At 35.5% G+C, this 13,885-nt stretch overlaps 1 protein-coding gene and 4 long non-coding RNA genes across 14 annotated transcripts in view; 1 reads left to right on the forward strand and 4 right to left on the reverse strand.

The window, feature by feature from the left end:
• Positions 1–261: 261 nt before the first annotated feature.
• Positions 262–13,885, reverse strand: part of LOC126927031 (G-patch domain and KOW motifs-containing protein-like) — a 730,127-nt gene continuing 716,503 nt past the window's right edge. For 2 of the 7 annotated variants that reach the window (XM_050743343.1, XM_050743320.1), the window contains exon 5: positions 3,559–3,778. In XM_050743343.1, coding sequence (XP_050599300.1) covers positions 3,774–3,778 — 5 coding nt within the window. In that variant the 3' untranslated portion in view covers positions 3,559–3,773. Of the gene's footprint in view, positions 956–3,558; positions 3,779–3,892; positions 3,997–4,075; positions 4,434–4,544; positions 5,027–13,885 lie in introns of those variants that run through there. The other 5 variants (XR_007715090.1, XR_007715091.1, XR_007715089.1 and 2 more) reach the window with 5 other exon arrangements.
• Positions 5,078–11,839, forward strand: LOC126927062 (uncharacterized). 4 transcript variants are annotated; one of them, XR_007715110.1, is made up of 8 exons: positions 5,078–5,299; positions 5,455–5,776; positions 5,993–6,352; positions 8,820–9,000; positions 9,103–10,418; positions 10,770–11,125; positions 11,294–11,390; positions 11,507–11,839. It is a non-coding gene; the product is annotated as an uncharacterized LOC126927062 (long non-coding RNA). The 4 variants fall into 4 exon arrangements; XR_007715112.1 differs by having other exon boundaries at positions 9,103–9,159; XR_007715113.1 differs by having other exon boundaries at positions 5,636–5,776.
• Positions 5,468–6,041, reverse strand: LOC126927092 (uncharacterized). Its single transcript, XR_007715149.1, has 2 exons — positions 5,896–6,041; positions 5,468–5,823 (listed from the first exon to the last, which is right to left on the reverse strand). It is a non-coding gene; the product is annotated as an uncharacterized LOC126927092 (long non-coding RNA).
• Positions 10,683–11,131, reverse strand: LOC126927079 (uncharacterized). The gene is made up of 2 exons (XR_007715133.1): positions 11,059–11,131; positions 10,683–10,872 (listed from the first exon to the last, which is right to left on the reverse strand). It is a non-coding gene; the product is annotated as an uncharacterized LOC126927079 (long non-coding RNA).
• LOC126927075 (uncharacterized) lies at positions 11,566–13,038 on the reverse strand. The gene is made up of 2 exons (XR_007715129.1): positions 11,836–13,038; positions 11,566–11,725 (listed from the first exon to the last, which is right to left on the reverse strand). It is a non-coding gene; the product is annotated as an uncharacterized LOC126927075 (long non-coding RNA).

Raw genomic sequence — 13,885 nt, forward strand, 5'->3', positions numbered from 1 at the left:
TCAAGTTTTCAAATCCAATCATTTAATTTCATCGTTTTACATCGAACGGTTCAATCTTTTTTCTTTTAAATACCTTACCTATATTTCATCTCGTTGAATATTCCATATTTTTAATGCTACTACCACTTATTGGAAATTTCAAATATGTAATTATCGTTCTGAAGTTAGAAATTCGAAATAACATTCGTCAGTATATGATTCTACGTTTTATATAGAGTAATAAAAATGATACAATGAGTTTCGGTAAATAACCAATAAAAATTTTTGTTCCTTTTTCTTTTTCTTTTTTTTTTTTTTCTTTTTGGTTTTATGTATCCAAGATCGAGAATAAACTATGTGCACGTTTCCTCTCGTTTCTTGCATTTTTATGAGGAATTCAGTCTTTTTACGCCACAAGAGTCTCAACGTTTTCGTTTTCACGCCTACGTTACGCTCGTTAAACACGTTCCAACAAGACCATGAATAAGGATAACAGCTTTAATGTTTTCACATGTGTTAATTTATTATTTTAGACCTTAAATATTTTATTTATAAAATCTTTATTTAAACAAGTTACCATTGTCGCTACAATAAATCAATGAATGAAATCAGTTTAAATTTAAAATATCATTTCATAATTTTTCGTCACTTGTATCTAAAAACAACAAAAAAACGGTGTATCCACATCGGATAAATTAATACGCCCCGACGCAAAATAAAACCAAGACGCACAGCTCTGTGGAATGCCAACGGTCTAACGCAACGCAAACTTGAACTAGAACTCTTCCTAAAACACCAGCAAATCGACATAATGCTCATAACTGAAACCCACTTCACCGACAAAAACTACCTGAACATAAACGGATACAAGTTCTACCATACCCAACACCCCAGCGGAAAGGCCCACGGCGGCACCGGAATCATAATCAAATCAAACATTAAGCACTACGAACTTCCACCATTCCAGAAAGACTACCTCCAAGCATGGTCTTGAAGACTGTCATGGTACAATCACCACTTCAGCTGTATACTGCCCTCCAAGACACTCCATCGCCAAAGAAGACTTTGGCGACTTCCTGGACACCCTGGGCAATAGATTCATAGCTGGAGGAGACTACAACGCCAAACACACCCAATGGGGCAGCAGATTGGTTACAGTAAGAGGCAAAAACCTCCTCAACAGCATAATAACCAACAAGCTCAACTACCTTACCACATACGAACCCACACACTGGCCCACCGACACAAACAAAATACCCGATCTCCTTGATTTCCTCATAACTAAAAATATCTCGTCAAGACACGTCCAAATCAATTCCTCGGCTGATCTCTCCTCTGATCATTCCCCCGTGATAGTAACAGTCAGTTCAACTATCATCGAGAATACACGTAATGGCTCCATACATAACCAACACACCAACTGGCAGCTCTTTAGAGAAGTCTTTACACACACAACTTCAGCCTCAACTTCACTAAAAACCAATGAAGAAATCGAAGCAGCCACGGAATACCAAAACACGAGCATAATAAACGCTATCCGCTTCTCCACACCGGCAAAAACGTCCATCAGCAATCACGAATACCCCCAGTACATATTAAAAAAAATAGCAGAAAAACGTAGACTAAGAAGCATATGGCAGACCCATAGAACACCGGAGGACAAACGCAAACTAAACAACGCAACTAGAAAACTATCCTAAACTATAAAAAACTACAATAATGACCGTTTTCACAAATATCTCGCCAGCTTGTCCCCCACAGCCGACTCCAACTACTCACTATGGAAGGCCTCCAGGAAACTCACGCGCCTCCCACAAATAATACCTCCAATCCGCCGTCCGCAGGGTGGATGGGCGCGTAGCCCTATAGAAAAAGCCAACCTATTTGCCAAACACTTGACTGAAGTATTCCAACTCCATTCCTCCATAGCTGCAGCGGACGTTACCGAATATCTGCACACTCCCTTCCAAATGTCCCCTCCTATTGAACCCTTCACTTCTTTAGAGATCATAGAAGCAATCAGTCGCCTAAACCCCAAGAAAGCAGCAGGTCACGACCTAATAGGAAATAAAGCAATCAAGGAACTTCCGATAAAAGGGATTGCACTCATCGCATCAATCTTTAACGCTATCCTCCGCCTTCAACACTTTCCCAAGGCTTGGAAAATCTCACTGATCACCCTCATCCCTAAACCCGGTAAACCAATATATGAAACCAGCTCCTATCGCCCAATCAGTCTTTTACCTACCCTGTCTAAACTATTCGAGAGGATGCTCACGAATCGTCTCCTTCCACTCCTAGAAGAATTGAAAACGCTCCCAGACCACCAATTCGGCTTCCGAAAACAACACTCAACAGTAGAGCAAATCCACCGCATAACCCACATGATCAGCCAAACCCTTGAAAAGAAAAAATACTGCTCAGCGGTATTCCTAGACATCCAACAGGCATTCGACAAAGTATGGCATGAAGGGCTACTCTACAAGCTCAAAAAGATCCTACCCCATCCATACTACTCCATCTTAAAATCCTACCTAACCAACAGACAATTCATAGTTAAATGCCCAGGCGCCTCTTCCGCAACATTCCCAATAGAATCGGGCATACCCCAAGGTAGTGTCCTCGGACCCCTACTGTTCTCCATCTACATTGCCGACTTACCTATATCAAACGAGGTAACAATAGCAACATTTGCCGACGACACAGCACTATTAGCTACCCACGCAGACCCGGCAATTGCCTCATCCACTCTCCAGCGAAGTCTCGACTCCATGGAAAAGTGGTTCCAAAAATGGGGTTTCAAAATAAACGAAAAAAAATCCTCTCATGTAACCTTCACGCTCCGAAAACAAACCTGCCCCCAGGTCACCATTAACAACACAATAATCCCAAGCAAGGACTCCGTAAGATACCTGGGCATGACCCTGGACAGGAGGCTAACTTGGAAAAAACATATCTCAGAAAAAACAAAGCAACTAAAGGAAAAATTAAGAAAATTCTATTGGTTCACGGGCCGACGCTCCAAACTAAACATACAGAACAAAATAATCCTCTACAAGGCCGTAATAAAACCTGTCTGGACCTACGGAATCCAACTATGGGGAACAGCAAGTAATTCCAACATTGAAATACTCCAACGCTTCCAATCGAAAACGCTAAGATCCCTATCAAATGCACCCTGGTATGTTACCAACGAAACAATCCACCGTGACCTCAAGATACCTACAGTCAAAGATGAAATACACAAGTCCAGAAGCAGATATAACACAAGAGTCAACAACCACCACAACCCACTAGTCACACAACTACTGGACACGACGGACCGATCTACAGTTATCATATTTTATATAAAATTAGAAGGGACCTTTAAAAAATTGCATGCAACAACACACTTACAGGAACTCTTGAATTAGTTTTTCTACATGCCTGATTATGTCTTTATATGTATATGTCAATTCAAATTTATTTTCTTAAAAGTCCCTTAATGAAAAACTAACACTTCATACTAACTTAGAACTTTTGAGTTCTTAGAATATTCTGATTTAGTCACTGGCTGTACAATAAATTCATTTACAGATATTATATTTCCACCAAGAGCTAGTTTTATTATGAGCCTTCCTGCATCATCATCGAATCCTTCTATTTGACCATAATTATTACTTTGTTTTCCAGCTATAATTTTCACAAATGTTCCTTTCTCGATTTTAACTTCTTCCTCTTCTTTTTTGGAATCTGTATTTTTGGTATCTGTAGTTTCATACCTTTTGGTCGTAATTCTGGTATGACAGCTGCTACTAATCTGTAATAGTTAGAATAAACGATTGTGAAATAAAAAATGATGTTCTCTGTTTACTTTCCAATAAGTGATGTATTAAACACATATAATTAATTTAATATAGAGTAAAATTCATACTTTTCATTTCAACCAATTCCCTTTCCTGGTTGCCATCCCATTCCCCGTAACATTGCTACACCAAAAGCATCAATAGGAATTTTTTCATAACCTTCTAACGTAGACTGAAAAATAAAAAACAATATTTATAATATGCAAATGTAATACATCTGTGCATTGCACATCAATATGTTGATAACGTACCTGTTCTTTGCCTCTTAATGATTCATCTTCTACTAAAGGTAAAGTTAAATCATTTGTTTTAGTTTCATGTTCATTCTTTGACTTAAGTTCCTCAATGATTTCTTTCGTCGCTTGCTCTTCTAAAGTAACAACTTTATTTTCACTATCTTCAACTGGCTCTTTCTTTATTGATATTATTGGCGATATTTTTCCATTAGATAGCTTTGATTTTGCCTCGTTAACACTAGCGTCTCCTACCTTTTCCTTATCTGCCTTCGGAAGGAAAATGTCTGCATCTATTTTATTAACAATTCTATCATGCCAGGTTTTTGAAGCTAGTAATGGAATAATTAGAGGTTTATCTTTCTTTTCTTCCTCACTGAAATAAAAAATTGTTTTCAAATATATATATATTCCGCTATTGGTGATTTTTATAGGTTAGGTTGAGGTTATATGTTTCTTGATTATAAATTTTACTTTTTGAACTCACCCTATTATTTTAATACCTTTTTCATCAAGGCATTCAATGTAATCAACTTTCTTTTTTTCTTGTGGAATAGCATTTTTTCTTAATAGATTTCTTAATAGATTTTGCAAAACCGAAGGAAATCTTCTTTCCTTCTTCTGCCATTTGTTTGTTATTTTAACACTGACTTATAGATCAATACACATGTATATACTAGACATAAAGATTGATGTCACTTGAAACTATGTACATGAATCTAATATCTTATTATACTTTATTAATCTACTCACAATTACTTGCACATTACTAAAATTTCATTCCGACAATATATCAAGCGCCTGAATAAGTGACATTAAAGTAAACATATATGAGAGAGGAAATAAGAAGAACTGACGCCTATGGTTTTCTATGTTACAGAGCTAGTGCTGCACCATACGGCCAAATGCCGAAAGTGGCTAGGATATCCCAGAGAGAGTAGTGCTGCACCATGCAGTCAAATGCCGAAGGTGGCTTATGCTAGTATATACCTGTCTATACGTTTCAATCAGAAAATCCATATTATGTGTTCATGTGCAAGTTCACATTTCCTTAGGAGCTGTATTTTGATAGATTTAAGCTTCTAATGGAGCATTTTAAACGTATAGAGTATACTATGAAGTAGAGTGCGGATCATTTTATATTCATAGAAAATTTGAATGTATGGAAATGTACAAAATGCTCATGATATGCAAAAATATGCAAAATATTCAAAGTAAACCAATCATCAAAAAGTTTAAAAGGTGAAACAAATTTCTTTAATAACACCTAGATTAATTTTTATTTGTTAACGATCTACATTCTACTACGCTTTTAATTCTACCCTAGTTTATGCACCATAGCGCATGACAGCGCTATTATGTCCTTTACAATTTATTCAAGATCATTCTATTTTCAGATCAGACTCTCTATTTTTCTTTTTGCATCCTGAAAATTACCGTATAGAGATGTAAAACGAAAGCTATTGCTCGTTAAAATTTGACGTACTTTTGTTTTCATGAAAATATACATATGTTGAATTAAATAAACTAAACTATTGATAATCACATTGAAAGTATATATATTTATATATAACTTAGATTTCACAGATTATTTCGATATTGAAGTACTTCTTATGTATTAACGAAGAAGATAAAACATACTAATACAAGCATAATTCAACTGAGCGATTATGATAATGTTAATGCGCATCTCCGAACGTGCAGAGGATAAATGAGCAGGTAAGTTGCTCCCATCACTTTCTCCTTTGTTTCATGCAACTGTAACTCTTAGAATGTAATGTATAAATGTATATAACTATCCTTAATCGCATTGACGAAATGATGATAGACACAATTACTTGTTTGTCAGTTGAAGATCTTTTCTTTCCTCTTACTACATATTTATGTACTCTTAACTTGTCTTTTTAGCAATACTATCGCTCGTTTGTTCTACAGTTTTCAGAATTCTACCTTTTAGCGTTCTACACACGATCGGAGCGTAAATGTGCCCGTAGTCTGCCTGTTCCTATAAGCTACTTTAAACGATCATCTTTGATTGTGTTGGCTCGTAGATCATAGAGGAAGCCATTTACCTATCTTTCGGAACAAGAGCTACAGTTAAAAACAGCGACCAATTGAGAACAGTAGTTAAGTCCGCGAGTAGAGGGGTGAGCGTGTTTTAGCGGCGACAACAGCACACGGTATGCAGATACGAAGCCGGGGTAAACCGGGAAGCCGTAGTTCACGGACCGTAGTAAGCGTGGTAACTCTGAACAGTCAACGACATTTGAAAGCCGGCCGCGCTCTGGAATTCAGGTAAATTTACCTCTTTTTCGTCTTAAATTTTCATTGACATTTCTCTGCTTATAGATTATTATACGGTTAGAAATGACATATTTTTGGAGATATCGAGGAATGGTACTTTTAAGTAATTTTGATTTTCATCACTCATAAATTGAACCGAGGAAATTCCATCGATTTATTTACCGGCTGTTAAAAAGTTTTAATGAAATGGGACAAATGGTAATTAGTTGCGAAAATAAGGACAGTTGTGCCAGAGTTACAGTGTTTGCCTTTAATTTCAATTAACTGTACAGCCTGAACGTGGAGATTTTGTTCCTATGTAAATGATGAGATATACGACACACTGGACCGGTTTCTCGATAGTTAACATCTAAATGGTTAAATTAGGGAATGCTTTAACAAAGTTGATTCAAACATTTGATGAAAAACCCATAATTTACCTTTCTTAGAAATAGTCTTATACTCTTATATATCTTTTATACATTTTTCTTATATATAGAAATCTAACATTTATCAAATATGTGACAATTTCTACTGCAATCAAACATCTTATTTACTCTACGTAATGAAGCTAAGTTTAATTAACTTTCCTCAGTATCTTACATCACCAGTCACGCTCTCGATCCCGCTAGCTAGGCAATAAATCATCAAAAGTCGAGTTACAATTACGTTCTTATCCTACTTCAGAGCCCCTCACCTATCCGCTATCCAATTTCCTCTTCGAAATCCCATCGTGAAACCGACAATTAACTACTGTTCATCAGCATACGTACAGTTGACGGAATCGACATAATGAGACAGCGGAGTTAAATGTTAAAAAGTTTGCATATTTTATAATTTGAATGGCGTAAGGGAAAATAAGATGTTTGATTCGCCTAAGATCGTTTCATCCTGTATGGCACCAACATTTCATAAAATATTATATAACACAATTTGGAAAACAGGGTTGAGAATCATAGTGGTGTAAGTTAGGCCATTGCCAGTTTTCATCAAATAATCTTCTGTGCTTATTACCGTAAAAATAGATTACATCTGTTCAAACCGTGGAAACAGAAATGGTAGAGAATAAAGTTACGACTTAATCGGTTCTGAAACCAAAGGGAAGATATGTTTGAGAGTAAAAATGAATTCAAACATTCGGAATTACGACTTAAACCACTATGACATTGAATTTGTCGTATGAAACCTACGCGTTGGGGAACGTGTTGAGGATGTCCCGAAACGTAGTTACAAATTAAGACAGGTCCGCGAGGCTAACTGTAAAAGAGCGAGCGTAACTGTGCGGAGTCGATGTTAACGGAGAAGATCTTCCTGCCGAAGATTTGTTCCGCTATGTCTAGACGTTCTATCCTTTGTTTCCTCGTTGCATTTTTTTACCTTCATTTTATCGCCACGAACAATGTTGCTCGTCGTGCTCTTAACCGTGCAACAGTCGGACAAAAACCCGTTCTACCTCGTATATAGCGTTCTGTTCGACACGGTCCACGAACTTACGGACAGATTTTTCGCGATTAAAAGAACAAGATAAGACAATTTCACGGTGATCTTATTGTTGTATATGTATACGGAAGTCCCATGGTTGTCGAAGTTTGTGCAGTAATTCTTCTTTCTCTTTCTCTTTTAATTATCGTTTTTTGCAGAAGAATGACCGTGGTGTAGAACATGATTGATGTTGATGGTGTAGTAATGGGCGGTGATGCTTCAAACGTATATAATACACTTGAGTTGTATCAAGCATGTTTTTACAACTTTGAGTCGGTTCTACGTGTTCTTATGTTATTGTAACGATTAAGTTACCATAAATATAGCAGTTTTCCCAATGGATCCACGCGTCGAGAGAAGCCATATCACGTAAAACATACATTTCCGTATAATGTTGTACAAATAACAGTCTAAGAAGAGTAGACACTCTTTATTACGATCATACATGTATATTGAAAATATAGCGATCGTTGCAACGTTATGAAAAATTATTGCAATGAAAAATTTTGACGGTGGATACGTATCGTTAGCAGATGATTCACAAGTTTCGAATCGTCTGACGGTACTGGTGCGTTGAACTTTCAGTGGTTGGGCGCGTACGCGTGTCGGGTCGAATTCTAGTTCGATTTCGCGGGAGGTTCGACTTCGCTATGGTAAATGTAGTCGAGTGAACAATCGCGCTACCGGATCTACGCGTAGTCCGGAACTCGGCGCATAATGCCGCGGAAACGGGCATTACAGGTCATTCAGAAGTTACGTCTCATAAATTAAAATACATAGAAGAATGGCAATTACATTCTCCTTTTTATTATTTATATTCTATTATTAGAACACGTATCATTTTTCAAAATTTTCCTTGCAATCTACAATTGTTTATGTTATCTTCCTATTGATCATCGACTTTGTCATTTGCATGTCTCATTTTCCTCGTGTTCGGCATTTCAATATCAGGGAACAAATTTGTATCTTCTACATGAAATCATCTCTTTAATTTCAGATAGACGAATATGCGGCTGCTTCTGTTCCAAATATCTCCGTTACTGTGTCTGTTGACGGAAATCAGCGCGGCTGGGATCGGTAAAGCATGGCAGATCCTGCCATACGCGACCGATTCCTGGAATCACCCATCATGGCCACGGCTCGACTCTTCCGCGTTCGAAGTTCGCAGCGTGAGCGGGGTTGGTCATCTCAATCCCTTGTTTAATTGTTGATTTTTTAAAATCTTTGTTTATTAATTCCAGGTTTTTTACATATTTTTTTTTTACATGATTTTTTTCCAGAATAAACGCTGAATTCTGATTGTAGGGTGGTACAGGCAAAAGTACCGATACGCGACGGTACGACATAGCCATGCATTATTACATTTTTTTTTTTTTTTTTTTTTTTTAAGATTATTATTGTAACTTAAATTTAAGCCGCTGTTACGCTGTGCTTATGTGCGATATTTTAATTTATGTCGTGAAAGCCTGGACGCAAAAACAGGACAGTTCGTTAGCGTAGGAGGGAACTTCTTCGTTAGACTGAACTCTGTTGATTGACTATTGAAAGCGCAAAGCGTAATAAGTTATAGTAATTCTTTTGCACGAGATTAAATAATTCAAGAGCGTTATTTTTTAGTATTGATTATTTATTTTAAACATTGAAATTTACAATAAACATTTAGAATTTACAACAGAATTTGGCTAATAATTCAGTTGTATGAGAAAAATTTCAAGACAATTATCTATACATAATCCGACATCGCATTTTCTGCATTCTCTTATTTTTCACACAAACAACACATTTTCTTCTCGATAATTAGATGCGACTGTCCTCGAAACAGGTAGACAATTATAACGAGACATTATTGGCATTTGCTTACTGCCGTTACTAAGGAATACATTCATATTTATCTCACATAAATGTAATAGTATTACTTCTACTTGATCGGAAAAATCGACAAACGCGTATATCTGTCCTTAGGCCATGCGGAATACTTGCAAAAAACGCATATATGTGTTCTGAGTTTACACCCATAGCTTTCGCCCGGCGCATATACGCGCCCATACATGCGTTAATAAGATAAGAGGAAATAAAAGACAGATTATCGATAAAATACACTAACACATATGTAATACGTGGATATATTACCACTCAGATTACACATATTATATATTATAAGGGAATATGTATACCACGTATATATGTAGAACGAATATTTCAAACTTGTTTATAGCCCGTGCGCACACATAAATGCACGCACACGAACAATTTTTCGAACGATAATTATATTAATGATATATATTATGATAACCATTTATATTTTTTAAAATATGTTCTTATGGCATACATATTTATTCCACGCTTTATATCTATCCACATCCGTGACTGTAGGTGACATTGTTTTTAACAATTTTGCTATTATTTCATAATTCTTTAATTCATATTTCAAAGTCGTAACAGATGTTTCTTTTTTTTCAAGTTTTTCCCACATTGGACTTATTTCTAGCAGCCATGCTTGCTTACAAAGCAATTTTATATCCGCGCAAGAATATTTTTCAGTAGATTTTATTATGTGGTTTACAATATCCATATTCTCTAATAACTGGTTGCTAAGGTATTATTTGAACATATCGAGTCGAGTAACTTCATTTGGTAATGATACGTATATTTTCTTTTCGAGGCATCTGCGTAAAGCTGCATCAATGTCCCTAATAATATATTTACAATAAATATTATTGTTCTGTTATATTAATAATAACGAAGGAATATTCCGAACAACACAATAATTAAGATTAAGATAATGAATAATTATGATATTAAGATATTTTCTACTTAGAAAACATTGAAATAGCGTGATATACATAGCAAGGGCAATTAGTTGCAGCCAAAAGAACTACATTAGAATTTTCGTTAGATACTAATCCATCCAATCTAGAAAGAAGTTCTGATCTGAATCTCTTTGCAGGTTCAGACAATGTACAGTTTACTCCTTTATTTGTGCCTATCCAGTCAATCTCGTCGATAAAAATAATTGTAGGCGAATAATTATAGGCAAGTTCAAATAAAACCTGTTCAGTTTAACAAATGTATTTATTATTTATTAAATATTATATTCAAAATTCCTTAAATTCATTGTTTCATCACGAACGTAATATCATTTCGTTTTCCAAACAACTATTCTATTTATATATGATTATTATTATATATGATATATTCCAGAATCTCTTCTTCATAGACAAAGGAAATCAACTTACACGGATATACTTCTCGGAATCACCTCTCCATTTGCTCACCAATGAGCTGGCCGTTATGTTAAAAAAGGTACAGTGGCATTCTGTTGCGACTGCCTTCGCCAACATCGTCTTCCCTATTTTGTAATTGCTTGTATAGCAGAATACCTTTCCAGGGAGAAAATGGGCCTTTAAAAAAGATAAGGTACTTGAGGAGATACACAATGGCCTCATTAATAGCAGATTTACATTCCTCTAGGCCTACGATGTTGTCCCAATATACATTTAATTTTGTCAGTATGATTTCCTGCGACAATACAAAGATGAAATGGCGCATAATCTCCGTATTAATTTCCGTAAATGTTATGTAATTCGTTATTTAAAGCTTTACTGAAATCAGTATTTACAATACGTATATTAATCGAAAATAACTTACGCATGAAATGTCTTCAATAATCTTCCATAATTCCAGATTGTCTATATAAAGCTTCTGAGCCTATTTTGATATCTTTGATTGCGTGGATTGTTCCATTAAGATGTTAAATAGCTCTCCTCTTCTGATGAAGATTCATCGCTTTCATTGGCGAAAATTGGTGTCAATGTTATTGCGAGATTAATATCATCCGTAGCGTCACCCGTCATCTTCTGTTGTACATTCCTCCCTTTCACAGACTCACTTCTCGTTTCTTTGCTAACAGATTTGACACGTTTTACTACTTCTTCGAAGATTGAATGATATTGTAATCGATACGTTGAATACGTTGAGAACGTTGAATAGTGTTAAATAATTTAAATTCTTACACTTTGTTCGCATTTGTCATTTCCCTCGTCTTTATTTCCTTTTCAGTTATTTTCTTGCACAATATAGGATATTTTTGGAATTTCATCTTGTAATAATAATTTTCATATTCTGTAAGAATAATTTCCAAATCGACGTTGTCGCAGACTCGATATTTCCGAGGTAGACGAGCTTCCCGGATTAATACATCGCTAATGTCTACATATCTAAAAAATATAATTTTTAATTCATTGAACAAATTTTATGCTATGAGTACACACTATACGATAATCATCAATTAACTGTTTTATTTCTCGGTAAGACAGACAAAAAGAATGTACTGTCTATTTATTATTATATAAATCCTCGGCGATAATTTTTTGCCTTCTGCTTTTTAATTTCTAATTTTTAAAGTTTGAATTTATATATATTTTCATTTATAACTAGTTAATCTACGTTATCGATTGAGTTATTCTATAACTACTGAGTTACCGATGTCGATTTTCAAATTTTGGTTCCTTCCCCTCTTTCCGCACTAATTTCTATTTCGATTGGTCACCGATACTATTCGAAAAAATTGCAACTAAGAAGATATCTAAATATATACACATAATATAAATATATAAACATAATTTTGTTATCTACTATCTTGATACGTGCAAAGATAAATCTTAATGATATATAATACAGCGTAAATGGTTATAAATAATTAATTATTGACAATAATTATAAGAATTATCGAAAGAAAAAATCATAGATACTATGTGCGAGTGTAAAATATCGCAAAAAATGAACAACAATTGTGAAAAACGCAATATGGCAAATCAATGACAAAACACACTCATGACTGTCATCGAAGTTCCAAAGTCTAAAATCTAGAATATTCCTTACCTCTTTTCGCAAATTATGAGATATCTTATTTGTGGTACCTTGCAGCGATAAATCACCGTTTATTGTAATAGTTTTAAATGTGATAATGATATCCTTGTATTGACTATCGTTTCTCGATAGTTACGAGAATTTTCGTTTATTACTTTGAGACAATCCGTCACTTCCTTTCTCTTATAAAGTTTCCCTTCAACTCCGTTGAAAACTGAGCATCAAACAGGAGACGAACGATTTGTTGTCATGGCAATGTTAGTTCACACGTAAGCAGGGTGCGAATATAATGATGGAATAGTCGAATCCTGTCTACTGTATAGTAAGATGGATGCGACATGGAAATAAAAAGAGAAGGCTGTATATAAGCATTTTCTGTCCTTGTTTAATCAGGCATGCACACTAGTGGACACTGACGGCGCTTGTTTACCGTTGTTACACATTTCCGGTACAAGTACGCGGGCATTAGAGAAGGACGGAACGGTCTCTCTCTTTACCCCTATATCGCGTTTTTAGTTCGCTCACGCGCTCTGTACTTATATCTATTACATTTCCACCATAAGCAGCGGCCGTGCAGTGACTTACAAAAGTTTCGAACTCGCGGACGTTTAATCACGTTCCCTACTCCGAAGGGGTAAGTACAAAGTTGCTCGTCTCAGTACTCTTGTTAGAAGTTTTATCATCTTTTTCATTTCGTGGCTACAAGTTTTTCCAGGAAATTCTTATCGTTTTACAAGGGCTGTGGGACACAGTGACGTCAGCTATCGATCATATACGCGAATTTGTTGTAAATTAATTAGGAGAATATCTGGAGTTCTTTATCGTTGTCAGCTGTAAAATATTAGAATTTTTCATTTATAATTGTCATATTTTCGACTCTTCCGTTGCCAAGACCATCTTGAAAGATTTTTGGTATGTTCCATCACCCTTGTTAAAAGTGTGCCCATTGGTTAGATATATTGATTTTAAAAACCAATACGTATATCAAGTTTATTTTCTCACAGAAACAAAGAAATTCGTTTTATTAACGAATTTTCGATGTTTCTTCTCAATTTCCTTTAGTATCGAACGAAGAACATTATTTGATCAAACGTTTCATCGTTCAGATTGTATTTCGTTTAAAAAGATTGAAATTGATATTGAGATAAAATCAAAAAGTATCCGTTGTTCTCGAACATTCTAGTATTCCTTCGC

Source organism: Bombus affinis, unplaced genomic scaffold, assembly GCF_024516045.1.
Source record: "Bombus affinis isolate iyBomAffi1 unplaced genomic scaffold, iyBomAffi1.2 ctg00000070.1, whole genome shotgun sequence".
In the NCBI taxonomy this organism is placed as follows: Eukaryota; Metazoa; Arthropoda; class Insecta; order Hymenoptera; family Apidae; genus Bombus; species Bombus affinis.